The sequence below is a fragment of the Cynocephalus volans genome, chromosome 10, assembly GCF_027409185.1.
Source record: "Cynocephalus volans isolate mCynVol1 chromosome 10, mCynVol1.pri, whole genome shotgun sequence".
NCBI lineage: Eukaryota > Metazoa > Chordata > Mammalia > Dermoptera > Cynocephalidae > Cynocephalus > Cynocephalus volans.
In genome coordinates, this window is record NC_084469.1 from 92,436,734 (window position 1) to 92,464,434 (window position 27,701).

The 27,701-nt window shown below is 58.8% G+C and overlaps 1 protein-coding gene across 2 annotated transcripts; it reads left to right on the forward strand.

The window, feature by feature from the left end:
• The first annotated feature begins 62 nt into the window (after nt 1-62).
• SPPL2B (signal peptide peptidase like 2B) lies at nt 63-18,831 on the forward strand. 2 transcript variants are annotated; one of them, XM_063110497.1, is made up of 15 exons: nt 63-147; nt 5,182-5,301; nt 6,862-7,044; nt 7,808-7,897; nt 8,051-8,190; nt 8,967-9,109; nt 9,275-9,371; nt 9,949-10,065; nt 11,255-11,336; nt 11,990-12,064; nt 12,140-12,202; nt 12,297-12,393; nt 12,923-13,000; nt 15,430-15,590; nt 17,073-18,831. In XM_063110497.1, exons 1-15 carry the CDS (start codon nt 91-93, stop codon nt 17,301-17,303), a joined length of 1,734 nt encoding a protein of 577 aa, XP_062966567.1. In that variant the 5' UTR covers nt 63-90; the 3' UTR covers nt 17,304-18,831. The 2 variants fall into 2 exon arrangements, with proteins under 2 accessions (XP_062966567.1, XP_062966568.1); XM_063110498.1 differs by having other exon boundaries at nt 8,970-9,109.
• The last annotated feature ends 8,870 nt before the right edge of the window (nt 18,832-27,701 follow it).

Below are 27,701 nucleotides of genomic sequence, written 5' to 3' on the forward strand. Positions count from 1 at the left end.
CCAGTGCGCACGCGCGGCGCATGCGCGGTGCGGCGCCCCGGGGCGTTGCTGGGAAACATCTGCCGACGGCTGCGGCTGGGACCGGCCGACATGGCGGCGGCGGCGCTGGTGCGGCTCGCTGCGGTCTCGCTGCTCCTCGCGGCCCAGGTGAGGGCTGCGCCGGCCCCGACGGCCCCGCAGGCTGTGGCTGCCCGGACCCTCGGCCTCCGGGTCCCTGGCCCCGGCGCAGGACCCCGCCCGGCGTGGGAGGCCAGCCTGGGGCATCGGCGCCCCCCGAGCAGCCGGCTAGCGAGCCCGGGGCCCGGCCGTGACCTTGCGGGCCCGTCCCCAGCTCCCCTCCCTCCCCCGCCGCAGCGCCACTCACCGCGACCGGGTCCCAAGTTTGCGCCCCCTCCCAGCCCAGTCCCTCCCCGAGCTCTGCCTGCCCCTTCCGGGGTCCCCTCTCCGGCGCCGTGGCCTTGGCAGGTGGCCGTCCACCCCGTCCCAGCCTCGGTGTGCCCTACGCGGGGGCGGCGCGATGCCACTAGCCGGCCCCCTCCGCAGAGGTTGCCGTGAGGGTCCCGAGGCGGCCCGGCAGGGTTGTGGCCGAGAGCGCATCTCTGGAGTGGGGTCGAGTCCTGTGACCTTGGGCAGGGGGATCCCCGCTCAGAGCTTCTCCTGTGACCTTGGGCAGGGGGGTCCCCGCTCAGAGCTTCTGTGACCTTGGGCAAGGGGTCCCCGCTCAGAGCTTCAGTTCCTCGTCTGCGGGACGGGGAAAGGAGGAGTGTGTAGGTTCAGAAGACGATGCCCAGCGTCGGCCCGACTGCGCTTAGCATGTCAATGGTGTGTCCTTGCGCATTAAGGGTCTCAGGTTTTAGTAGGGGACAGTCCGCGAGAGAGCTGGTGTGTGTACACGGCCCTAAGTGCATCTCTCCAAGTCTTCCTCATCTCTTGGCTTCCGCAGCTCAGGGAATGGAGTCCCTAACAGCCCTACAGACGGGGCCCATTACCCTTGACCCCATCTTTAGGTTGCTAACTCCTGACACGTTTCTCTAGCTCACCACCACCTCTCTGCTGCAGCTTTCAGCCGCCGTCCTCCCTGTGGCCGCCTTTGTTCCCAACGTTCCCAGTGCATTCTCGACACAGCAGGAGAGATCTTTTTCAAAGCGTGTCAGATCTTGTCGCATCCAAATGAAAGCCTTCCCATCCCGTGGCATTCACAAGCCATCTGTGTCCTGGCTGTTCAGGAAGCCAACACCCCCACCCCCGGCCCGCCCTGCCCCTTTCCAGCTCTCCTGGACAGACGTGGTTTGTTTATTGAAGGCGCCTTGGGATCTGGTCATTTTTGTTACCCTGGAGTGCCCCCATCATTCTTCTAGGAGGTTCTGTGGGAAACCCTCATCCTAGCTGCTTTGCCAGGCCCCGTACTTCCCCCATTGTTGTGCCCTTGCTCCCTGTTTCCTCCTCATCAGTCTGAGCAATCTAAGGACTGGGGCTTGGGGCATTCCACATATTGGGGTGGCTGGCTAGTATACGGATCGAACCCTGGACCTTGGTGTTGTCAGCACCATGCTCCAAACAACTGAGCTAACCCGCCAGCCCTAGATATTTTGAATGAAGGAAAAGCGAGAGGTGGATGAGGGATTGTGGGAACACCATGGAGGGAGGGACTCAATCTGCCTGGGAGGGCTTTTGGGAAGCAGTGAAGGGCTGTTCTGGAGACTGAGTAGGAGATGGAGATGCAGAGGAATGGTGTTGGCTACTGGAGGAGCATGAGCAGGGGCTGGGAGGTGTGACAGCTGGTGATTTATTTGGGGACTGCAAGGGGTTGGCTGTGGTTGGGGTGCAGGATGGTGTAATGTGTAGAGGGAGAGCTTGCACCCTGAGGAAGATGTCACCAGAGGAGGCCCTTCGGGTGGACCTTGGAGGGAGGCTGGGTTTCCCCGTCAGGTCTGGGGGGCAGGGGTAGGGGGCCCACAGGCAGGGGCAGAAGAGGGTAGAATGGGGTGGAGCATGGCTCCCTGGGCTGGACAGGTTCGAGCCAGTTGTGGAAGGCTCACTGTGCGGGCCGGCGCTCTTGGAGTTTATCCTGGGCAGGAGGAGATTGAACTTTACCCTGAGTCAGATGTAAATACAGCCCGAGGCACATCGTCCTGGGGATGTGGTTCTTCCTGGTGGGGGAAATTCGAGTTCAGGCCCAAGGATAAGATAGCTGGCCTCTGGGCAGGAGGCTGCTAGTGGCAGTCCTAAACTCACTTGCTTCCGTTTTGGTGCTGGGCAAGGGACTTGACCTCCCCACTAGTACCCGCCTCCCCATCACCCCCAGCTGAGTTATGGGGCCCTTGGGGAGGCTGTTCCCCAGCCGATGGGCCCTTCACCTCAACATCTTCCCAAGCTTCCTGGGTCCCTATTTTGTCGCCTCTCCTAGAACACATCAAGTCATCTTAGAAGGAAGACTGCTCTCTAAGCTGGACTCCCTCGTTTGTTTTAAAACCCCACTGACAGGGCCAGCCCGTGGCTCACTTGGGAGAGTGTGGTGCTGATGACACCAAGGCCATGGGTTAAGATCCCCTTACCGGTCATCTTTTAAATAAATAAGTAAATAAGTAAATAAATAAAACGGTGACATCTGATGCTCTCCCGGTAATTCTGAAGTGCAGTTTTCCTAGAAGTTTCTGAGTCTTAAGTGTTTAAAGGTGGGTGCCTTGTCTTCAAGTCTGTCCTCGGTAGTCCTAGCTTTTTCCAGTCCTCCGTATTTTGGTGGACCCTGCTAGAAATTAGGACTCTTTTAGAACTGTGCCCTGCTGAAGAATGTCTCCCAGTTCCTTTAACTCAGCAGGCGAGGAAACTATTCAAAGTGAGACTGCTTTCCCTGGCATTTGATAAAAGCACAGGCTTATTATTTACCGGAAAACCAGTTTTGCAAATTGTGTGGAGGAAAATCCATGAATGTGCTTTTGTGCTCTTAAATGACCTTTTAAAAGAGAAACAGTTCTATCAGTTTCGGTTTTATACAAAAGACACTTCTTACCAAAAACCCACGTCCTGGAGAACAGGAGCTGGCAGATATTTTCTGGAAAAAGCCAGATGGTAGATGTTTTCAGCTTTGGGGCCACATCTGTTGCAATTACTCAGCTCTGATGTTGCAGCTCAAGAGCTGTAGACCCTACATACAGGAATGTGTTCCAATAAAACTTTATTTACAGACACAGATGGTGGGCCAGGTTTGGCCTCTGGGGTGTAGATTCCCTGCCCCTGCCATGGCCCATAAACAACCCCCCTGGAGTGGGTGCTGAGGGCCCTGAATGTTAGATGGACCTGTTGGAAGGGGCACACGGCTGGGCCTGGCACCAGGAGCCAGACTGTGGGTTGCCCTTGGGTCAGGCAGTCTGGTGACCCCTGGGGTCAGCAGCTGGGGGGATGGGGGGAGCCAGACAGGCGGGTCCTTTGTTATAACTTCACTGAGGGTGTGGCCATCTGATAGCTGGTCTGTGCCTGTGTCCTGGCGCTGGGGGCCGTGAACCATCACATCCTCTGCCATGTCAGACCTCCCCTTCCCCAGCCCCAGCCTGGGCAAAGCCACATCTGCAGTGTGGGCCTCGCCAGCTAGGGGCAGGTTGGCATCCATCCATGCTGCCTGTGAGTGGTCAGGTGAGCAGCTGCTGCCAGTTTGTTTCCATGGTCTGTGTCCCTGCCTGGGAGTTGGCAGCCCCCTGGGAGGAGCAAGCCACAGAAGGCTGGGCCCCAGGAGCAGACGTGCGTAGCTCCTGAGTTCCTAGCACCAGGCTTTTCTCCTAAGACCCTCGTCCCTCTACAGGTCCGGGAGCCACCCTGCTCATCCGGGCCCTGCACCTGGGGCTGGCAGAGCAGCCGGGCCCAGGGCTGGTGATGGGTGTCCTCGTCAGGGGCTGGGGGAGTGGGATGGCTGGCCCGCAGCTCTGCCTCCAGAACTGTGGCTGGGACAGCAGCCAGTCAGAGACCTGCTGTGGTCCAGGCAGGGGGTACCGCGAGCAGGGAGGCAAGGGATGCTTTTGTGGGAAATAACATGTCTTCACACGGCCCAATCCTGCCCTGGCGTTAATAGGGGAGGTAGGAGTCAGCCTTCCCACCCCAGCCCCATCCACTCGCCTGCCCTCCTGGGAAGTATCCTGTGTTTCAGAACTCTGAGTCCCGTCCCTCTGTCTTACTTGAATTCAGATTGGGGGTCCCAAGAGAACTGTAGCAAGGGCCCCACTCATCCTCGGCTCCCTTTGGAGGACTTTGTCTCCTGGTCCTCACTCTGTTTCAGAGGTTCTTGCCGGATGGTCCCTGTGCACCCCTGTGCTGCCTTGTGCAGGGCTGGAAGGAGGACCCGGCCTGCCCCTCCTCTCCTCCTGGGGAGAGTGAGCCAGGAGTGGAGCAGGTGGGAGATGGCCCGCTGGGAGCTGGACTCTGCTTTTCTGGCATTTTGGGGTCTCGCGGGGAGCAGAAGGTGTAGTGTGACCCCACCTTGTCAGCTGTTGCAGAACCGCAGCCCACCTGCGTGGAGCTGCAGCTCCCGGCCCCACCCGACTTTGGGCCCTCGGGCCCTTCAGCCCCTTTGGCCAGACCAGTTCCTGCCATGCTTCTCGGGGGGAGCTGAGGGGTGCTGACCTGGGACCCCCTTGGCCTGTGCCCCATCGGTCTTGTGACAGGGCCCTGATGGCCCCCTGGTACACCAACAGGCAGTTTTAGTGTGGGCCTGTGGGTCAAGGGCCATCCCCAGACCTGCAGAGGTGCCAGCAGCTCTTCCAGGCCACCTGGCCTGGCCTCAGTGACTACCCAGGGCCTGGGGGTGGATCTGCTGACTCGCCGCACCACTCCCTCCCTACCGGGGTTCTTCCAGGGCTTTCGTTCTCCCGCTGTCCCATTGATCCTGCGAGGCCCCATGAGATTGCGCAATCCCTGTTTTATTGATGCAGAAACTTGGGAGCCCACAGCGGTGACCCGACAGGGCTGGAGTCATGAGCCTGGGTCTGCCTAGGACGGTGCTTGTCCGTGTCCCTGGTCCTCCTCTCATTTTCTCAGCCATCAGACGTGCACACAGAGAGGAGGAGGACATCCTGAACAGCTAGTGAGCACAGGCGCCCTTCCTGCAGGCACTCTCAGCTGGTGTGGACCTTGCTTGTCATGGGGCCTTGAGAACCCGGGGCTGTGCTTCTGACCACTGTCTTGTTGCTGCAGGTGGCCTGTGAGTATGGGATGGTGCATGTGGTCCCTGAGGCTGGGACCATCAAAGGCAAAGACTACTGCATCCTGTACAACCCGCAGTGGGCCCACCTGCCACAGGACCTCAGCAAAGCGGTGAGTACCGCAGGCTCTCAAGGGTTCCTGGGCTCATTTTGCAGGAAGGCTTGAGTTAGGAACCCCAGGCAGGATCTGCTCAGAGGCAAGCAGCAGGCTCCGGGCAGGTGTCCACTTGCCACTGGAGCCTGGGACGCCCTCGGATGAGCCCCTCAGCCTGTCTGGGCCTCAGTTTCCCCAGTCATAAATGAAAACATTGCAGAGGGGTGTCGGGGGACGCTGGCCAAGCCCCTGGTGCTGGGCTGGGGTTGGCTGGCTGTGCCTTTTCAGCTGCTGTATGCCAGGCCCATGTTGAGTGTGCCAGGACAGAGGGGTCCTCAGAGGAGTGACAGCAGAGCACACAGTGGGGCGGGTACAGGGAGGGCGCCCACCAGACCCTTTCCTTCACTCAACCCAGAGGGCCCCATCCCACCCTGCAGGCGGCTGCCTCCTGCTGTCCCTTCCTGTCTGCCTTGCACACAGTGTGTGTGCGTGTACATGTGCGTGTGTGCCTGTGTTCTTGTGTACGTCTGTATGTGACCGCGCATGTGTGTATCTGCATGTGTGCACATGTGCTTGCATGTAAGCATGTGCATGTCTGTGTGTGTGCATGTGTCTGTGCGTGTCTGTGTATACATAGACGCTTGTGTGTGTGCATGGTGTGCTCAAGTCTGCGTGAGCGTATGCGTGCATGTGCGTGCCTCGTCTACCTCCTGCACCCTCGGGTCTCCAAGAGCCTGGGCCTTGCCTTTCTGCTTTGGGCCTCCCCAGCCTCACATGGTGCCAGCACAAGATAGGGACCTCCTCAGTCTTGCTAAATGAGTCGTGAGGCTGCCACAGTTGGGGACTGTTTGCCATGCAGGGCATCTCAGATGTGTGAGGACAGCTGGGAGTTCTAGCGAGGGCTTTGTGAGGCCTGGGATACAGTGGGCTCCCTGTCAGTGCGTGCTGCGTGGACACGAGCTGGGAAGCCCAGCAGGGGTACATCCAGAGCCTGCTTGTCTGTGGACGTGCGGAGCAGGCTGCTCCCCACTCGGGGATTCCAGGGACGAGAGGGGAGGCCCAGTTTTATTGCCAGTAGCAGGGTGGGCCACAGGTGGCTTTCTGGGCTGTGGGTCCAGAGCGTGGCCCCAGACTTGGGATGGCAGATCTGGGCCTCAACCTGGCTCTGTCCTGAGGGAGCTGCTGGGCATGGGGACTGTCAGCCTCCCCTTTGTGGACAGAAGTGTGAGCACCTTCTCCTGGGGGTTCTGGGGGCCTCCTGCTTAATTAATGTTCAGCAGATGGCAGAGGGGGGAAGGTAATTCTGTTCTCTTGGGCTATGAGAGCCACCCATGGACCTAGATACCCGCACCTGAGCTCCTGAGGCAGCTGAGGCCCAAGTTGTCCAGTTGCAGGGTCCTGCTGCTGGGAAACAGCAATGGCCCTGCCCAGTGTCCTCCTCACCTGACCAGCCCCTTCCTGGGGCTGAAACCATGTGGGGAGTTTAGTTGGGGGGTTGCGTCAGGGTACAACTCACTGTAGAGTTTTGGATGTTAGAGAGCCGCCTTTGCCTCAGGTACGTGTTCTCCGCCTTCTCAGTCTCTCCTGCAGCTACGCGACTGGACTGCGTCCCTGCTCTGCTCCACGTCGGACCTTCCTGTCAATGGCTTCAGCAACCAGATCCCGCTGGTGACTCGGGGGAACTGCACCTTCTACGAGAAAGTGAGGCTGGCCCAGGGCAGCGGGGCACGGGGGCTGCTCATCGTCAGCAGGCAGAAGCTGGTAGGGCCCTTCAGCGTTTCCCCCAGGCTGGGACAGTGGGCACCCAGAGTGGGTGGCTCCGGACGGCCCCCAGTGCACGTTCATCTCCCCAGTGCTGGGCACCAGGCTCTGTCCTGGACCTCCGTCCCCTCTCAGAGTGGCAGGGCAGGTCTTAAGACTGCTCACTTAGACGCCCCGCTGTGGGGAGGAGCCCTGGGCGCCAGCATGGCAGAGGGGACGCAGCAAGGAGTCAGGTGTATGCTGGCCAGACAGCCACAGTGGGGGCTGAGACAAAGACCTGAGTTTCTCTCGAGCTGCTGACCTGGGCCGTGGGCTTCAGATATGGTCTTGCAGGGCCTGTCCCAGGGGTTGGCTGGAGGCCCCACCCTCCTGCAGCGCCCAGGGGCGGAGCTCTGGGGTGACTTCCAAGGACTTGGGGCAAGGCCCACAGCTGGCCTCCCGACCCCTGCAACCCCAGTGCCCTGGCCTGTGGAGCTGGCCCAGCCTGGGACTGGCAGTGGTGGCTCATAGCATGTGGCTCTGGCCAGGTGGCCTGGTCGACCTGCAGAATGGGGCTGTAGTTGTCAGCTGGGGCCCAGCAGGGTGGGGGCCGTGCCCGAGGTAGAGCCCCACTTGCTGCCGGGGAGCAGTTCTGCTTGCCCCGCCCACCCTGGGCACCCAGCAGGGGCTTGTGCTCCCTTTGGCCCACTCTGGGCCATGCTTAGGAGCCTGCCTGCCATGGGGTCTGGGGGTGACTCCCTGCCCTCCCTCCTCTTGGCTCCAGGTCCCCCCTGGGGGCAACAAGACACAGTATGATGAGATCGGCATTCCCGTGGCCCTGCTCAGCTACAGCGACATGCTGGACATCTTCAGGGTAGGCCCACCTGGGGTCCTGAGAATACGGTGGGCAGGCTGCTTGGGCTGCAGCCCCTGGGGGTGCTTCTCACCCCAGGAATCGAGACTGGGGGTGGCGGGTGAGCACGGGGTGAGGCGTTGGTGGCGTTTAGCTCGGTGTGTTCCCGGGCAGAGCTTCGGACACACGGTGCGGGCGGCACTGTATGCCCCCAAGGAGCCGGTGCTGGATTACAACATGGTCGTCATCTTCTTCATGGCCGTGGGCACGGTTGCCGGTGGGGGCTACTGGGCCGGGAGCCGGGACGTGAAGAAGTGAGTGCTGTGCGCCAGCTGTGTGTGACGTGTGTGTGTGAGACATGCACCTGTGATGGGTGGTGGCTTGGACAGGAAAGCGGAATCGTCCAAGTCACAGGGCTACTGGGAGGAGGGGCGTCCACTCACCTAGAGAACCTTCTGGAATATGAACACCCAGGAGACCCGTCCAGAGGCCCCAGCATGAGAAACCCTGTGAGGGCCCTGCTGAAGATGCAGATGGGAGGTTGGGTGGAGGTGGAACTGGGCTGGGAGCAACCGTGGGAGGCCCACGAGGCCACACACATAGGCCTGGCCTCCACGTCAGCGTGGGCTGGTGGGGGAACGTTCCACACTTTTCCATCCACCTCTGTAGTAGTGAAAACTTTGGCCCCGGGGTGGCCGGGGCTCAGCTCGGTGCAGCTGTTTCCCTGAGGAGTTGGGCTCCTCGTCTCGGGGTGGAGTCAGGCTCCCCCTCCGGGCAGGTGGAGAGAGAAGGTTGGCCCTCTTGCCGTAGTTTCCCCAGGAGCTGCCCTGAGGCCATAGGGATGCAGTTTAAAGCCCTGTTCCTGGGGGACTGGAAGCTAGTGCCAACCTCTGGCTTGGCCAGGTGGCTGCCCCAGGCTGTTCTTGTGGGCGTGGACTCCGCTCTTGCGCTTCAAGCCCCTGCATGGTCTGTCCCTGGTCCGTCTGGGAGTGCCAGCCGCCGGCAGCTCTGAGCACATCAGCGTGTGGTGGCCAGCATGGGGCGTTGAGGGCGGGCCCAGTGTCCTCGTGACCTCCTGGCTTCTTCCAAGAAGGTACATGAAGCACAAGCGGGATGACGGCCCTGAGAAGCAGGAGGACGAGGCGGTGGACGTGACCCCGGTCATGATCTGCGTGTTTGTGCTCATGTGCTGCTCCATGCTGGTGCTGCTTTACTACTTCTACGACCACCTTGGTGCGCCCCGCCCCGCCCCCGCCATGGCCCCGGTAACCCACCAGCTTCCCTGTAGCTAGGGGGCTTCTGCACCCCACGTGAGGGACTGACCGTGGAGTAGTGAAGTCCCTCTTCCCGGTGGGGCCGGCCTGCCGGGTGGGACCTCACCTTGCGCGCTCCCCACAGTCTACATTGTCATCGCGATTTTCTGCCTGGCCTCTTCCACGGGCCTCTACAGCTGCCTGTCGCCCTTCGTCCGGAGGCTGCCATTCTGCAAATGCAGGTGAGTCTACTTGAGCCGTGCGGGCGGCCTCCGCCATGCCCGGTCCTCCTCCCGTACAGCCTGCTCTTGGCTTCTGCCTTGTTTTCCGCCCCTGAGGCTCGGGGCCCTGCCTGACGATGGCCAGGACCCCCTTCCTTTTGCATGGCACAGCTTGGGACATACAGCAGGTGCCCACTCAGTGCTGGCTGGGTTCCCAGGCCCTGGAGCAAGGCAGAGCTGGGAGGTGGGTACTGGTTCTCAGGTCCCCTCCCCACATCCTGTCCGGAGAAGAGCTATCCACAGTCCCCACAACCCCAGTGCCTGCCCCATGCTGGCCTCTGCCCTGCCAGTTTCTGCTCTGTGAATGTGAGGGGACATGAAGTGGAGGCAGGCAGGACATGGGGCTGTCTCTCGGGAGGGGGCACCTCAGCAGAGCCCCCATGGGCAGTGGGAGATGGAGGCAGCTTAGGGGCTTTGCAGGGAGTCATCCTTGTCAGGGGCAGTAGTCTGGGTAGGGGTGGCCAGGAAGGCTGGGGGTGGTGGGGTTGTCGATGTTAGTCGGTGGCCCTGGGGCTCTGACCGTCCAACCGCCCCCCAGGGTCCCCGACAACAGCCTGCCATACTTCCACAAGCGCCCGCAGGTCCGCATGCTGCTGCTGGCGCTCCTGTGCGTGGCCATCAGTGTGGCATGGGGCGTCTTCCGCAATGAGAACCAGTAAGTGCCGCGCCCTCTTGCTGGCTGTCCTCAGGTGCTCCTGGCTGGCCGGGCTGCTGCTGGGCCATGACCTCCCCACGCTTCCCTTGAGGCCTTTCAGGGGCAGCCTGGAGCCGCTTCAACTCTGGTTATTAAAAGCGGTTATTAAAAGCACTCGGCCCAGGCTCACCTGACAGGCCACCGGCTGTGGTCCCCTGCCTGCCGCCTGTGTTCACTTTCACCCGGGTTTGTCTGCCATGGGATCCCTGATTGGAATCTGGACAGATGCTGCGATTCCTCCTGGCTGCCGGTGCCTGTGGCCTCTGGCTTGGTTTCCATGGGACTCTCAGGCAGGGGAGGGAGACGCTGCCCTGAGACACTGTTCATCCCTGTCCCTGCCTGCGGCCTCTGAGCAGTGCGGGGGCGGGGTGGGCACTGCTGCTCCCACACGCTGGGTTCCCGCCGGCGGTGACTGTGGATGCCTCCTGCCAGCCCCAGCCGCCCTGCAAGGCAGAGCACCTGGCACCCTGGCCAAGAGGGCAAAGCTGCCTGTCCCAGCCCAGCTCCCACTTGCTGCCGCTGACACCATCTGGCATGTTCTCTGAGCTTTTCCCAAGGCAGCCAAATGCTCTTGGCTTCAGCACTGTTTGGAGCCACAGCAGATTCAGCTGGCAGAAGGAAAACCTGAAAATATTTTGAGTCCTTTGTGCACAAAGAGAAAACAAACTCTTGCAGTTAAATCCAAGCTGGGAAACGTGCTCCATGGCATAAAATTAGAGGTGGCCGCAGCTGCGCAGCCTGTGTGGGCACCCCTGGCACTCCTGCCGCACTGTGAATACTCGGGTCTCCGCACACACCCCTGGGTGTGAAGCCCCCAGCAGTGGCAGAGACGAAGCAGCCGGGTCCCCTGCCCATTCTGCCAGACACATGCGAGAGAGCCCGGCTGTGTCCGCCTCTCTCTGGCCCGCAGAGGGGGGTGGGGTGCGGCTGTCCTCATCCTTCTGGCACAGTGGCCCTTGGTGCTGCAGCCTCTGCAGTTGGCCTGTCCAAGGGCAGAGGTCTGCCAAGGATGGCAGCTTGGCCTGCTTGGTGGCTGAGGTGCCAGGGACCTGGTGGGTGGTGACTCATCGGTGGAGGATGAGGTTGAGATGCAAAGTCCTGGGGTACCACGGAGCCTCTACCCGGGCGGTGACGCTGTTGTGTCCTGCAGGTGGGCCTGGGTCCTTCAGGACACCCTGGGCATTGCCTTCTGCCTCTACATGCTGAAGACCATCCGCCTGCCGACTTTCAAGGTGGGGGCTGGGGGGGCACGGCAGCCGGGGGCCGTGTGCGGGTGGCATGGCCTTTGCAGGTCTGTCCCTCTAGTCACCACCCTGGTGACAGGGCTGACTAGGCCTGGTGTGGACATTGGGGCTTAAGGAGTAGCCCCAGAACCTCCCCCAACGTGGCCTGGGGCCGCCAGTCAGAGCCCGGCCCAGGCAGGTTGCTGCAGGGCAGTCTTTTTCCAGGATGGCACCTAGTGTGTTTGGGGTTAATTTCCCACTGGACGAGGTGACAGGAAGAGTTGCTTAGACTCGACGAGACAGAGTGGGCGAGCACAGCAGGCAGGCCTGGGCTGAGGATGTCGGTGCGCCCCGGCCGTGCGGTCACTCACGGGACATGCATCCCTAAAGTGCGCTGTCTTCTATCGCTTGGAAATTTTAAAAGCTTGACTTCTGTTCTCTCCTCGAACCGTGACCTGAACTCGCCCCAAAGTGCTCTTGCTGGCTGTCCTTACCCCAGGGGGCCCGAGCCTGCTCTGCTCAGACTCTCTCCTAAAGGCCTCGTCCTTGGGGCAGGTGCTGGGCCTCTGAGAGATGACCAGGGCATGGCAGGGCAGGGTGCGGGAGGGACAGTCTGGTGCGGGTGTGGGCTGGCGGGCGCGTCTCAGGCCGGGCTCCCACAGGCCTGCACGCTGCTGCTGCTGGTGCTCTTCGTCTACGACGTCTTCTTCGTCTTCGTCACGCCCTTCCTGACCAGGGTAGGTGCCCTTGCCTGCCCCCCGTGCCTCCCACGCCCCCGTTTGCTCCCTGTGACGCGCCCCCGTTGTGTGCAGAGTGGGAACAGCATCATGGTGGAGGTGGCCACTGGGCCTTCAAACTCGGCCACGCACGAGAAGGTACGTCACCCGACCGCAGGGGCCTCAGGGGCGCTGTCCTGGGTGGAGTCGGGTCCGTGTCCTGGAGAAGGCCGTCTCCTCCGCTTCTCTGCAGCTGCCCATGGTCCTGAAGGTGCCCAGGCTGAACTCGCCGCTGGCCCTTTGTGACCAGCCCTTTTCCATCCTGGGCTTTGGGGACATCTTGGTGCCAGGTACTGAGGGTCGGGGGGCACGGGGGTCAGAGCTCCGCGATGGGACTCTGCTGGCCTTCCTGGGGGGTGGGCCCTGCCCGAATCCTAGAGCCAGGGCCTGGCGTCCTTGGGAGTCAGAGCTGGTGGGAGGAGCTGCAGGGTGGGGATGAAGCCCAGGGACTTGGGCTCAGGGTTGGGGCGGGCACCCTGTGCCTGGGTAGCCCAGGGGATTCAGGGCAGCCTCCAGATGGGATCTGGGCCTTGCGCCATCTTGGTTGCAGCTGCACAGATGTGCCTGCCAGGCCCTCGCTGCTGTAGAGGGCAACTGAGGTGTCTCAGCTGAGTCGCGGGTGACATCATCCCAGCTCTGGGCTGAGCCGGTGGTCTGGCCCATTTTGTAAAGTGACAGTACGAGCCACTCAGCAGAGAACACATGGCGCCCAGCAGGCACTCAGTGGTGGCAGTCCGTTCCCCGGGAGTCCCCCATTCCTGAGACTCTGGGGAGGGCCCCAGGGCTGCGGGTGAGCCTCTGCCATGTCCCTCTCCCCAGGGCTGCTCGTGGCTTACTGCCACAGGTTCGACATCCAGGTGCAGTCCTCCAGGGTCTACTTCGTGGCCTGCACGATTGGTACGTACCACGGCTGCTCCCGGGGCCACCGCGCAGTTGGGAGGACAGGCCACCGACTGAGGGCTGGCTGCTCCAACGATTCGTCCTCCACCCTGGGCGGGAGAGCTGGGCTCGGAGCAGGGTGCGGGCAGCCCTGCTTCCCTTTCCAGGGCTTTCCTCGGTTCTCTTTTTCCCTTTTTTCCTTTTCTTTGTCTTTCTTTTCTTTGCCTCGTCTTCCACTTGTTTCTTTTCTTACCAAAGCCATTTACACAAGAGTTTCATTTTCTGTTGAGCCCAGAACTTTTAAAAAACTTTCCAAACCAGTCTCACAGTGCCCCAGCCGTGCTGCTCCTGCTGCGTGTGCAGACAGCACACTCGCCCGCCCCACACACTCGCCCACCGCCTGCACACTCGCGCACCCCGCACACTCGCCCGCCCCGCACACTCGCCCACCCCGCACACTCGCCCACCACCTGCACACTCGCGCACCCCGCACACTCGCCCGCCGCCTGCACACTCGCCCACCCCGCACACTCGCCCACCGCCTGCACACTTGCCCACCCCGCACACTCGCCTGCCGCCTGCACACTCGCCTGGCTGGGGCGGGGCTCGGGCTGGGCCGCTGCTCTGCGTTCAGCTGCAGAGTCTGCCTTGGACTTTGCCTCACCCCACTTTACAAACTTCAGTCTTTCCTCGTGGTCTTATGTCTTCATAATTATCTTTATAAAATCTACAGCCACAGACGTTTTTCTCCACGCTGACCGTAATTTGTCAGATTGTTCCTATAGTTCCTGTCATTGAAACTGTTTGGAGCTTTCATAGGGAACAAGCCCCTTCATTCTTTTGTATTTGCTCCTGTTGGTTCCTTCCTTGTGCATGTGTGGGTGGTGCAGACTGACGAGTAGGAACGCTCCTGAGATGAGCGTGGCCGTGCTAACGGGAAGTACGAGGTAAGTGTCAGAAAACCGCCGGGGTTGCGCTGCTGTTGGACACCGAGGCTTCTTTCTTCTGGAGGAAGCATTCTAGTAAAAAGTGTATTTTCTTGTAACTTTGTATTTTGAAATAATTTTAAACTTACAATTGCAGATGAGTACGGAAAACTTCCACGCATCCTGCTCTCGGCTTGACCGGCCGCCCACATTGCATCACGTTTACTTTGTTTCTCATCCTGTTGCTCTCTGTGTATAATTATACACACGTGTAAATGTGCAGACACACATGCACATGTGCCCATAGATACATGACCGTGTGGAGACATGCATGTAAGCATGTAGACATGTAAATGCACACACACACATACATGTGTAAACACCTGCATGTAAGCATGTAGGCATGTAAATGCACACACACACATACATGTGTAAACACCTGCATGTAAGCATGTAGACATGTAAATGCACACACACATACATGTGTAAACACCTGCATGTAAGCATGTAGGTACGTGTGCAAACACGTATACATGTAACTGTAACTTTGCAGATCTGTAAATGTGTACACACATATGTAGACGCATAGGCATATACATGTAAATACGTGGACATCTGAATGTGTAGACACGTGTAAATGCACACAAATGTGTAGGCACATATGTAAATGAACAGGCATATATATGTAAATTTGCAGACGTAATTTTGTAGACAGTAAATGCATGCAGACATGTAAATGTGTAGGCACACATAAATGTGTAGACATGTAAAAAACATGTAAATGAGTAGACATGAAAATACATGCACATATATGTGGGTGTGCAGACATGTAAATGTGCAGGTGTGTACATGTAAATGTGTAAACACAAGTGTAGGCATGTGTGTAAATGCGTAGACATGTACAAAGAACATGTAGACACCTGTAAATGTGGAGACACGTGTAAATGCATAGACACGTGTATAAATGCATAGATATACGTGTGTAAATGCACAGGCACACGTGTGTGAATGCACAGGCACCTATGCAAATGTGTACGCACCCCTATGGAAGTGCGCAGTGTCCTGTCTGGGCTGTGAGAGTGAGTCGCAGACACCCTCCTTTACCCCTAAATGCTTCACAGGCAATTTCCTAAGAACAAAACACCCTTTTATATGACCACAGTTCAGTTATCAAAGATTAGATGAGATTTCCTAATTATGTACCTATATTACTTTAATTTAAAATTGTATTTCTAATTAAAAGTCTCTAAGAAGCCAGACATTTGAACATATTTTTTAGCCCCTTCTAGATGCTTCTATGACTCCAGACTGTTCTCCAGCACTGGCTGCTGACTGGCAAGGCCACAGACGAGCTCATGGCGGTGTGGTGGGGGTGTGCCCCGAGGGGTGCTGGAAGGGACTGCGCCCCGTCACCTCTCCACAATTGCTGTGTCTGTGGCACTTTGCCTCTGCCATTCATGTGTCCCCTGTCACCCACCATTCTGCTCTGGCGGAGGTGACGCTCCCCGTCTGTCTCTGCAGCCTATGGCATCGGCCTCCTGGTGACGTTCTTGGCCCTGGCCCTCATGCAGCACGGCCAGCCTGCCCTCCTCTACCTGGTGCCCTGCACGCTGGTGACGAGCGGCGCCGTGGCACTGTGGCGCCGGGAGCTGGCCATGTTCTGGACCGGCAGTGGATTTGCGGTGAATACGTTTGCTGTGACTGTCACGAGCAGTAATAACCTAATGCCCCTAACTAGAGTCAGTGTTACACTGAGCCCCGCGGCCGGCAGTTTCCCTGCTCGGGGTCTCCTTGTTTCTGGAAGGTTTTGCTTTGAGTGTCATGTCCGTGGGGTCCCGGCGGGGTTGGCATGCTGGTGTCCCCGTTTCTGAAGCTGCCCCTCCTGAGATACAGTAACACCCCATCTGAGTGGACGTCAGGCTTCCAGCTGCTTCCACCATTGAGAAGGCAGAGCCGGACTTGGGAGGGGCCATCAGCACCCCTGTACCAGGGACACGGCTGTCGCCACAGCTGTTGCCAGGCTGTCAGGTGGGGGTGGGGGTGCCTCCCGGAGCAAGAGTGCAGGCCCCGCCTGGAACAGCAGGTTCCCTCACCTGTGGGACGGAGTCCCCCTCAAGGGACGGCCGAGAGTTAAAAGCACCAATGCAAGGAGAGGCTTACAGCTGTGTCAGTTTTTTATTTTTATTTTTTAAACAGAAGAGGAAAGGGGCGGGGTCAGTGAGGTAAGCATTTCAGGTAGGCAGGAACGTCTGCACAGGTTTCCAGAACTCACCCTGTGCAGCCACCCACGTGCTCTGGATAGTTCATCCTGGAGGCAGATAACAGCGGGAACAGTCCTGTCGGTAACAGGAACTTTCTTTTTGTTTTTGGTGGCTGGCCGGTACAGGGATCCAAACCCTTGACCTTGGTGTTATAACACTGCGCTCTAACCAACTGAGCCAACCGGCCAGCCCTGTAACAGGTAAATTTTAAGACCACTTGGGTCTGTAAATTGACAAGTGAAGCCTCCCTCCATGGGAAACGCCTCATTCTCGGCAGTGCCAGTCACATGTGGTGTTACTGTGTTGGGTTGCTGTGGAAGTCAAAAGCCAGTCCCGTCTGGGCCGCTTTGTGACGTACTGGAATGGGCAGTGGCTGCAAGTCTAAGTGGGGGCTCATGAATCCCATGGGTCGGTCTCTGGCCCCCGCTGCCTACTGAGACCGGATGTTCTCCCAGACCTGAGGGAAAGGCCTCCAAGGGCCAGTGCGTGTTGCCCCAGAGTTTCTCATCGGGTGTGGACTTTGCCACTTCTAGAAAGGGTCAGGAGAAGCGGGGGTCTTGGAGGTGGTGGCCCAAGTCAGGCCCCTGAGGGGCTGAGAGGTGTGGCAGGGTCTGGAGTTTTCTTCATAAAGGAGCTTTTCACAGCCGTATTCACTCCTGGCCTTGGGACGCCTCAGTTTCCCTGCTGTAATCCCATATCCTGTGGGTGGTCCTGGGTGCTGTGGGCACTGGCCCCCTTTCCTTGGGACTGCGCCTTCTTGTCCTCAGCTGGAGCAGACCCTTGGGATGGCCCCTCATTCTGCCCCCTTGGTGGCCTGTGGGTGTCAGGTGTTGTGCTGCCCTGGACAGGGGTCTCCTCCGGGTGCTTGTCCCCATCTCACCAGTGGCCTCTCTCCTCTTGCAGAAAGACCTACCTCAGCCTCCGTGGGCTCCAGCTCCAGCCAGTGGCCCACAGCCTCCGAAAGACTCAGATTCCGCCCTCTCCCCACAGCCAAGTGAAGAACTGGTCCAGCCGCCCTCGCCCAAGGAGCTGTCACCAGCGCCGTCCACGTCCGAGCAGACACAGGGGAGCCCAGATGGCAGCCCCCCCGAACCCACAGGCCAGGCCCAGGCCCCACCCAGCGCCTTGGCCTAGCGCGGGGAGAGGCGCAGGTCCTGGGCCCCTCACAGCTGTTGACACCACGCGGAGATGCGGGACAAGAGGCGCAGATGCCACGTCACCCACCGGCCGCCTCCCCCAACATGGTGCTTGCCCCTCCCGCCGCCCTCCTCAGCCCCACTGCGCTGCGGCCCCTCCAGCCCCGGCCCTGCCCCGGCCTCCCTCGCCCCACCCTCTGCCTGCGGCCTCGAGGGCCCGCTCCGCGCCGTCCACCCGGGAGAGGCCCGACAGCCGTGGGCACGTCCGCGTTTGGTGCTTCCGGCTGCTTCCTTCCTTCCTTCACGTTTTTCCTTCTTCCCTACGAGACATCCTGCTCCTGGGGCAGGAAAGGGGAAGGCTCTGCCTCCCTGGAGGCCGCCTTTGCCATGCGAAATCCAGCTGCTCCACATCTGGGAAGCTGCGCCGGGCCCCGCATCCTTCTCCGTGCTTTAATAAAATGGTCACGGCTTTTTGGAATTCTGTAGTGTCACCTTGCGGGCTGTGAGTCTCACACTGCTCTTCTGATGGGTGGGTGCCAGGCAGGCAGTGGACAGCCCGTGGGGGTCCCTGGAGCCCAGGGAGGAAGGGGCCGGCCGTGGCCAACACACGATGCCCCGTTGCCTATTTCTCCCATTGGCTCCATCCTGCTTCTCAGCGGAGAGGCTCAGGCCAGGGCTGTCCCTGCGTCTCGGGCCATCACGTGTCCTTAATCACTCCGCGTTCCAGTGCACGCAGCTCGTCTTGTCCAGCTGCTGCAGGCGGCCCGCTTTTCACCTAAACCACCGAGGAGCTTCTGGAACATACGAGGAGGTTCTGGAATTGGTGTCTTGACTTCTACCTCACCGACGGGGTTCTCTGGACCCCTTGACAGAGATGCCCGTGGTGGAGCCGCCTGATGTCCCCTGGCACGCCTCGTGTCACCACTTTCTGAAGCAGCATTCCCGCAGCCGATGGCGGGACTGTCTGTGGCCTGGGACCCTGCACCCGCCCACCCCATCCACGCAGCTTCCAGACTTGAGTCCAGAAAGGTGTTTCTGTTTACGTAAAAGGAAGGCAGAAGCCCTCCAGCCGCACAGTGACAGCCCCGCTCACTCCCACCCCGTGGCTGTCGAGGTCCTTTCTAGACAGAGGGGGGACCATGATCCGTTCTGAAAAATACCAGCACCAGAGACCCGCAGCCTCTGACAGCCTCGCTCCTCCAGGGAAAAGTGTTTTTCCTCAAAAAAAAAAAAAAAAAGTGTCTCCCTCCACTGTTTCTGGGTGTTTCTCTGAAAGGACTGGGTGCGCTGGAACAGGAGCGACTGAACGTCCTCCCCTGGACGCTGTGATGCCCGGGGCCACCCTGCTTCTGCCGGTCAGACTGCGCCTTAATTGAAGCCATTTTCTACGTTGGTGTAAGAGCGGCCGTTTCTCTTTTGTGTGTGTTGGAAACTTGACCAGTGTCAAGGAACTGAAAGGCAAATGTCACTTCCCAAAGTCTCCGTTTGTATGTCTGGCCTCGCTTCTGTTTGAATCTGATAATTAAATGTAGCTTTTGATACTTACGTCTTGCCTCCTCCGTGGCCAGCAAGTGTGTGGACGCCAACGGCCCGTCCCTGTCCTTGTCCCTGTCCCTGTCCCATCTCGGCTGAGGGCGTCGCGGCAGATCCGCGGCGGAGGGGCAGGCCGCCGGCGCGGTGGGGTTCTCCGCGTGCTGCAGCGCAGCTCCTCACTGTACCGTGTGGATCCCGGTTAGCAGGATTTGGGACTGGAAGGAATCTCAGCAGTAGCTTAGTCTGTTCTGAGTGTCTGCGGGGGAGGGAAGGGCGTCTCCGCAGTGTTTCTGCAGGGTGCCTGGGTCGATGCCCTGGGCTCCGTCAGCTGTGTCGACCAGTGTGCATCAGCGTTCGTGGTGGTGGGCAGTGACGTTATTAGCAGACCCTGAAATGGGAATCTCACAGCATTTTCACATATCATGAAATACTCTTCTTTTGGTTTTTTCCAACTCTTTGAAACATTAAGACCTTTCTTAGCCGGCGCTGCACAAAAACACAGCGACAAGGTTTGGTCGAGGGCCCTCGCTCTGAGCCTGGCCTCTAGGCATGTAGACAACAAAGACGCTGGTTTGTGTGCGGCTGAGGGGCCCATGTGTCCTGAGTGCTGTGTGTCCACGCTGTGACCCCGAGGGGTCTTGGGCAAGTCACTCCAGCTCTGTCCCCGTGTCCTCTGCAAAGTGGGGATGATAATAGTGCATAGTATGTCTACCGCAGGGCACCGTGGCCCAGATGCCACGAGGCCAGGCGCCTGGTGTGGTGTTAAGAAACGGTTGTTACTATCCTATTAATGACACACTTGGTTCACGAAGACGGAGGGTCTCCAGGCAGGTGCAGCAGGGCCATGTCCTGGCCTGCATGTGTCACACAAGGCCCAGCAAGAAAGAGGAGCTGAAAGTTGGCATCAGGAGAACGTTGTTTCTGTTTCATCAGGGAGTACAGCTCTGTGTCTTGTAGTTCGTTACAAAGTGGGACAATATGGTAACATTAGTGATTTTCTTTAACTAAGCCCACCAGTGCTTACATATGTTACACCCACCCACCCAACGTCCATCTCTCCATCCACCCACCCACCCATCCGTCCACCCACCCACCCACCCACCTGTCCATCCACCCGTCCACCTGCCCACCCGCCCGTCCGCCTGCCCGTCCACCCACCCACCCATCCACCCGCCCACCCGTCCACCCGTCCACCCGTCCGTCCACCCACCCATCCACCCCACCCATCCATCCACCCACCCACCTGTCTATCCATCTATCCACCCACCCACCATCCACCCATCCACCCACCCACCCACCATCCACCCATCCACCCACCCACCCATCCGTCCACCCATCCACCCACCCACCCATCCGTCCACCCACCCGTCCACCCACCCGTCCGTCCACCCACCCGTCCACCCACCCACCCGTCCACCCACCCACCCGTCCACCCACCCGTCCACCCGTCCGTCCACCCACCCACCCACCCAGCCACCCACCCAGCCACCCACCCTGCCACCCGTCCGCCCGCCCGCCCGTCCGCCCGCCCGTCCGCCCACCCATCCACCCACCCATCCATCCATCCATCCACCCACCCATCCACCTACCCATCCTTCTATCCATCCTTCTGTCCATTCATCCATCCGTCTGTCTATCTCCCTACCTGTCCACCCATTCACACTTCCACCCACCCATCCATCCTCTGATCTCCACTGAGCGCCTGCTGTGTGCCAGCCCCTCCACTAGGGACTGGGGATGCATCACGTGTGAGTCCCACACCCAGCTCTATGCCCAGGCAGCTCAGCCTGGTGAGGAAGGATAGGACAGGATCAGCTCCGGGCACTTTGGATCCACACAGGAATAGTTCTCAGCTCATCTTAGGGGGCAGGTGTCAGGGAAGGCTGCCCGGAGGAGGTGACTGTCAGCTGAGCCTGAGGACTGCAGGAGGAATTGTTCTGGGCCCCTGGGTGCAGAGGTGAGTGGGGCTGGTGCCCAGTGTTCAAAGACGGAGAGGGGTGGGGTCAGCGTTTTGGGGTCTGGTGAGAAGGCTCTGGTCATCAGAGGGTGAGGGGGTGGAGTTGTGGAAGAAGCCCACCAGCAGCCCTGAGGGGCGAGGAGGGTGACCTCAGCAGGTCACAAGCTCCTCCCCACAGGGCCATCCCTGGGAACCAACTGCAGCTGGACAGAAGTGGGGCAGGAGGCAGCAGTGGAGATAGCCTGGGTTTAGAGCCCCAGCTTGCATCCCTGGGGCTGTGTGACCTCAGGTCTTGGGGCTGCAGCACCTCTTCTGCCAAAAGGAGGTGACAGCTATGTTTGCAGAGTCATCGTGGGCACCTGGTGGAGTCTCCAGCACTGAGCACACGGCACATCCTTGGTAAATTGGACCACTCTTCCAGCAGCCAGGGAAAGTCGGACCCAGGAGCAGGACCCCACGGCTTTGCTCCTCTCCAGCACCATGCTTGGCTCCCCAGGGCTTGCAGCAATTCCCCCAAAATAAATCTCCATTTCAGTCACAACGATGCTGCCGCTGATGGTGGTAGAATGGGCTGGTCCAAAGTATTTTGAGAGAAGATAGTGTTTCCAAGGAGGTTCTCCGTCTCCTGTGACAACCCAGAGGGATAGAAGCAACCTCAGGCCAAAGCAGGGGGGCAGGCTGGGGGCAGGCCCAGGGGCATCCTGCAAAACTCCTGTCCGGTCCTCCAGCTGTGCAGGGCATCAGGCCCCAGGAGAACGTCGGAGAAACTGTCTCAGCCCAGAGGCGCTGAGGAGCTGGGTCGACCAGGTGTCCTGTGGGATCGTGACGGGTCCCAGGGGCACAGAGGACGCTGGGGGAAACTGAGGACATCTAAGTTAACGGTGGATGTCAATTAGTAATAATGTATCAATATTTGTTCATGAATGGTGACAACGCACCCATCGCTGTAAGATGTGAACAGGGAGACTGGCTGTGGGATACGGGGGGATTCTGTGCTAACTTCCAACTTTTGTGTAAACCTAAAACTTCTCAAATAAAAGGCTTAGTCACAAAAATGTTGAGATATTCACCCACAGCTCCCCTCCCTTGCTCGGCTCTCTCCCTGCCCTGAGCACCTGCTCCCGTGCCCTCTGTCTCAGGTCACCTGTCCAGGTGGGCCACCTGCCCAGGTGCGCGCACCAGGTGACCGACCCCCTGGCTCGCCTCGCAGGGGACGGGGCTTGGCCGGAGGGTGGGGCAGGTGACGCTGGGTGGGGAGGAGGGGTGGATCCCCCACCCTGGGCACGCCCCTCCCCCGCCCACCCCCTCCCCGTCCGGCTCCAGCTCCCGTAGGTGTCGGTTGGGGCGGGCGGGCTCCCGGCGGCCGCGGTGCAGCCTCGTCGCCTGGAACACAGTGAGTCGGGGTCGCCCCCGTGGGATTTGGCCGTGCAGCCCCCACGACCGGAGCCTCGGCTCACCAAGATCCAGGCTGGTGGATGGGGCTGGGGCACTCGGTGGGGGCCCGGGACCCCCGAAGGCCTCCCCACCTCATCCGCATCTTCCTGGTCTTTTCTATCCATGAATTTCGCTAAAACCAAGGAGGGCGCTGAGCCTGGAGCCTTCCTGGGGGATGGGCGCGGGGGCTTCTCCCCCAGTTGCTCGTGAGTAAAGACTCGTTCATGACAAGGATTTGGGGGTAACAATTTGAGAAGTGTGGTCAGGGGGCCTGACATGGGGGTGGGGGTCACGTCTGCCTGGGGCTAGGAGCTCCCAGGTTCAAAGTGGCAGGAAAGCCTGACCCGGCGCCAGGACATCCTCCGGTTATCACTGGTGTGACTGGGAACCAGACCTGGGCAGGGGTCTGTGCTGCCAGGTCCTCGGTGGTCCGGGACCCTTGTCCTCCTTCCCGCATTTCCCAGGGGGCCCAAGCGAGGCCTCCGGGACCCCACAGAGGAAGGCGTGGGCTCAGGGGCCTGCCACAGGCTGCGGGGACTGTTAGAATCTTAACCAGCTTCGTGTCCCAGCACCTGCTGGGACCTGCCTGCGGGACAACAAGGGCATGAGGCCTGTGTACAACAGATTCACGGCGTGTGCACTGCAGCGTGGGGACAGCATGGGGTCCCATAACGGTGGCCGCCGATGTAGAGCCTGAGGCGGCAGACCTGGCTCCAATTCCGCCCACTGGCTGGGTGTGGTTGTATGAGACTGTGGGTGTGATTGTGTGTGGTGTGTAACTGTGTCTGTCTCTGTATGGTTATGTGTGGTTGTACATGAGACTGTGTGCTTGCATTACGTGTGTGATCACGGGTGTAAGGTTGCGTGTGGCTGTGTGTGAGCTCAGCTGCGTGACTGTGTGTGGTTATGTAATTGTGCGGTTGTGGTTCTGCGTGGTCGTGTGTGATTGTGTGTGACTGCTATTGTGTATGGCAACGTGTGTGGTTGTGTCTGTGGCCGTGTGTGGTTGGGTGTGAGATTTGTGTGGCTGTGTGTGGTTGTGTATGGTTCTGTGTGGCTGTGTGTGGCTGTGTGTGGTTGTGTGTGGCTGTGTGTGAGATTTGTGTGGCTGTGTGTGGTTGTGTGTGATTGTGTGTGGCTGTGTGTGGTTGTGTGTGGTTCTGTGTGGTTGTGTGTGGCGGTCTGTGGTTGTGTGTGATTGTGTGTGGCTGTGTGTGGCTGTGTGGTTGTGTGTGGCTGTGTGTGGTTCTGTGTGGTTGTGTGTGGCTGTCTGTGGTTGTGTGTGGCTGTGTGTGGCTGTGTGTGGTTCTGTGTGGTTGTGTGTGGTTGTGTGTGGCTGTGTGTGGTTCTGTGTGGTTGTGTGTGGCTGTCTGTGGTTGTGTGTGATTGTGTGTGGCAGTGTGTGGCTGTGTGTCATTGTGTGTGGCTGTGTGTGGCTGTGTGTGGTTGTGTGTGGCTGTGTGTGAGATTAGTGTGGCTGTGTGTGGTTGTGTGTGGCTGTGTGTGGTTGTGTGTGATTGTGTGTGGCTGTGTGCGGTTGTGTGTGGTTGTGTGTGGCTGTGTGTGGCTGTGTGTGGTTGTGTGTGGCTGTGTGTGAGATTAGTGTGGCTGTGTGTGGTTGTGTGTGGCTGTGTGTGGTTGTGTGTGATTGTGTGTGGCTGTGTGCGGTTGTGTGTGGTTCTGTGTGGTTGTGTGTGGTTGTGTGTGGCTGTGTGTGGTTCTGTGGGGTTGTGTGTGGCTGTCTGTGGTTGTGTGTGATTGTGTGTGGCTGTGTGTGGCTGTGTGTGGTTGTGTGTGGCTGTGTGTGAGATTTGTGTGGCTGTGTGTGGTTGTGTGGCTGTGTGTGAGATTTGTGTGGCTGTGTGTGGTTGTGTGTGATTGTGTGTGGCTGTGTGTGGTTGTGTGTGGTTGTGTGTGGTTGTGTGTGGCTGTGTGTGAGATTTGTGTGGTTGTGTGTGGCTGTGTGTGGCTGTGTGTGGCTGTCTGTGGTTGTGTGTGGCTGTGTGTGGCTGTGTGTGGCTGTGTGTGGTTCGGTGTGGTTGTGTGTGGTTGTGTGTGGCTGTGTGTGGTTCTGTGTGGTTGTGTGTGGCTGTCTGTGGTTGTGTGTGATTGTGTGTGGCTGTGTGTGGCTGTGTGTGGTTGTGTGTGGCTGTGTGTGGTTGTGTGTGGCTGTGTGTGGCTCTGTGTGGTTCTGTGTGGTTGTGTGTGGCTGTCTGTGGTTGTGTGTGGCTGTGTGTGGCTGTGTGTGGTTCTGTGTGGTTCTGTGTGGTTGTGTGTGGCTGTCTGTGGTTGTGTGTGGCTGTCTGTGGTTGTGTGTGATTGTGTGTGGCTGTGTGTGGCTGTGTGTGGCTGTGTGTGGTTGTGTGTGGCTGTGTGTGGTTCTGTGTGGTTCTGTGTGGCTGTGTGTGGCTGTGTGTGGCTGTGTGTGGCTGTCTGTGGTTGTGTGTGGCTAGTGTGGTTGTGTGCGGCTGTCTGTGGTTGTGTGTGACTGTGTGTGGCTGTGTGTGGCTGTGTGTGGCTGTGTGTGGTTGTGTGTGGCTGTCTGTGGTTGTGTGTGATTGTGTGTGGCTGTGTGGCTGTGTGTGGCTGTGTGTGGTTGTGTGTGGCTGTGTGTGGTTCTGTGTGGTTCTGTGTGGTTGTGTGTGGCTGTCTGTGGTTGTGTGTGGCTGTCTGTGGTTGTGTGTGATTGTGTGTGGCTGTGTGTGGCTGTGTGTGGCTGTGTGTGGTTGTGTGTGGCTGTGTGTGGTTCTGTGTGGTTCTGTGTGGCTGTGTGTGGCTGTGTGTGGCTGTCTGTGGTTGTGTGTGGCTGTGTGTGGTTGTGTGCGGCTGTCTGTGGTTGTGTGTGACTGTGTGTGGCTGTGTGTGGCTGTGTGTGGTTGTGTGTGGCTGTCCGTGGTTGTGTGTGATTGTGTGTGGCTGTGTGGCTGTGTGTGGTTCTGTGTGGTTGTGTGTGGTTGTGTGTGGCTGTGTGTGGTTCTGTGTGGTTGTGTGTGGCAGTCTGTGGTTGTGTGTGATTGTGTGTGGCTGTGTGTGGCTCTGTGTGGTTCTGTGTGGCTGTGTGTGGCTGTCTGTGGTTCTGTGTGGCTGTCTGTGGTTGTTTGTGATTGTGTGTGGCTGTGTGTGGCTGTGTGTGACTGTGTGTGGTTGTGTGTGGCTGTGTGTGGTTCTGTGTGGTTCTGTGTGGTTGTGTGTGGCTGTGTGTGAGATTTGTGTGGTTGTGTGTGGCTGTGTGTGGCTGTGTGTGGCTGTCTGTGGTTGTGTGTGGCTGTGTGTGGTGGTGTGTGGCTGTGTGTGGTTCTGTGTGGTTGTGTGTGGTTGTGTGTGGCTGTGTGTGGTTCTGTGTGGTTGTGTGTGGCTGTCTGTGGTTGTGTGTGGCTGTGTGTGGCTGTGTGTGATTGGGTGTGGTTGTGTGTGGCTGGGTGTGGTTGTGTGTGGCTGTCTGTGGTTGTGTGTGGCTGTGTGTGGCTGTGTGTGGTTCTGTGTCGTTCTGTGTGGTTGTGTGTGGCTGTGTGTGGCTGTGTGTGGTTGTGTGTGGCTGTGTGATTGTGTGTGGTTGTGTGTGGCTGTGTGTGGCTGTGTGTGGTTCTGTGTGATTGTGTGTGGCTGTGTGTGGCTGTGTGTGGCTGTGTGTGGTTGTGTGTGGCTGTGTGTGATTGTGTGTGGTTGTGTGTCGCTGTGTGTGGTTGTGTGTGGCTGTTTGTGGTTCTGTGTGGCTGTGTGTGGCTGTGTGTGGTTGTGTGTGGCTGTGTGTGGTTGTGTGTGGCTGTGTGTGATTGTGTGTGGCTGTGTGTGGCTGTGTGTGGTTCTGTGTGGCTGTGTGTGGCTGTGTGTGGTTGTGTGTGGCTGTGTGTGGTTGTGTGTGATTGTGTGTGGCTGTGTGTGGTTCTGTGTGGTTGTGTGTGGTTGTGCGTGGCTGTGTGTGGCTGTGTGTGGTTGTGTGTGGCTGTTTGTGGTTCTGTGTGGCTGTGTGTGGCTGTGTGTGGTTGTGTGTGGCTGTGTGTGGTTGTGTGTGGCTGTGTGTGGCTGTGTGTGGCTGTGTGTGGTTGTGTGTGGCTGTGTGTGATTGTGTGTGGTTGTGTGTCGCTGTGTGTGGTTGTGTGTGGCTGTTTGTGGTTCTGTGTGGCTGTGTGTGGCTGTGTGTGGTTCTGTGTGGCTGTGTGTGGTTCTGTGTGGTTGTGTGTGGTTGTGTGTGGCTGTGTGTGGTTGTGTGTGGCTGTGTGTGATTGTGTGTGGCTGTGTGTGGTTCTGTGTGGTTGTGTGTGGTTGTGTGTGGCTGTGTGTGGCTGTGTGTGGTTCTGTGTGGCTGTGTGTGGTTGTGTGTGGCTGTGTGTGATTGTGTGTGGTTGTGTGTGGCTGTGTGTGGTTGTGTGTGGCTGTGTGTGGTTCTGTGTGGTTGTGCGTGGCTGTGTGTGGTTGTGCGTGGTTGTGTGTGGTTGTGTGTGGCCGTGTGTGGCTCTGTGTGATTGTGTGTGGTTGTGTGTGGCTGTGTGTGGCTGTGTGTGGTTGTGTGTGGTTCTGTGTGGTTCTGTGTGGTTGTGTGTGATTGCACTATAAGTTGTGTGTGGTTCTGTGTGGTTGTGTGTGGCTGTGTGTGGCTGTGTGTGGTTGTGTGTGATTGTGTGTGGCTGTGTGTGGTGTGTGGCTGTGTGTGGTTCTGTGTGGTTCTGTGTGGTTGTGTGTGATTGCACTATAAGTTGTGTGTGGTTCTGTGTGGTTGTGTGTGGCTGTGTGTGGCTGTGTGTGGTTGTGTGTGGTTGTGTGTGGCTGTGTGTGGTTCTGTGTGGCTGTGTGTGGCTGTGTGTGGCTGTGTGTGGTTCTGTGTGGCTGTGTGTGGATGTGTGCGGCTGTGCGTGGCTGTGTGTGGCTGTGTGTGGTTCTGTGTGTCTGTGTGTGGCTGTGTGTTGTGTGTGGCTGTCTGTGGCTGTGTGTGATTGTGTGTGGTTCTGTGTGGTTCTGTGTGGCTGTGTGTGGTGTGTGGCTGTCTGTGGCTGTGTGATTGTGTGTGGCTGTGTGTGGCTGTGTGTGGTTGTGTGTGGTTGTGTGTGGCTGTGTGTGGCTGTGTGTGGTTCTGTGTGGCTGTGTGTGGCTGTGTGTGGTGTGTGGCTGTCTGTGGCTGTGTGATTGTGTGTGGCTGTGTGTGGCTGTGTGTGGTTGTGTGTGGTTGTGTGTGGCTGTGTGTGGCTGTGTGTGGCTGTGTGTGGTTCTGTGTGGCTGTGTGTGGCTGTGTGTGGCTTTGTGTGGCTTTGTGTGGCTGTGTGTGGCTGTGTGTGATTGTGTGTGACCGTGTGTGGCCGTGTGTGGTTCTGTGTGGTTGTTTGTGGCTGTGTGTGGTTGTGTGTGGCTGTGTGTGGCTCTGTGTGGTTGTGTGTGGCTGTGTGTGGCTGTCTGTGGCTGTGTGTGGTTCTGTGTGGCTGTGTGTGGCTGTGTGTGACTGTGTGTGGCTGTGTGTGATTGTGTGTGACCGTGTGTGGC

Bases quoted from the DNA above. Each gene is read 5' to 3' on its own strand.
- SPPL2B (XM_063110497.1), top strand. From the start codon at position 91: ATGGCGGCGGCGGCGCTGGTGCGGCTCGCTGCGGTCTCGCTGCTCCTC. The intron at 8,191-8,966 runs GTGAGTGCTGTG...GCTTCTTCCAAG, and splicing joins GGGAGCCGGGACGTGAAGAA to AAGGTACATGAAGCACAAGC. The intron at 10,066-11,254 runs GTAAGTGCCGCG...TGTGTCCTGCAG, and splicing joins GTCTTCCGCAATGAGAACCA to GTGGGCCTGGGTCCTTCAGG.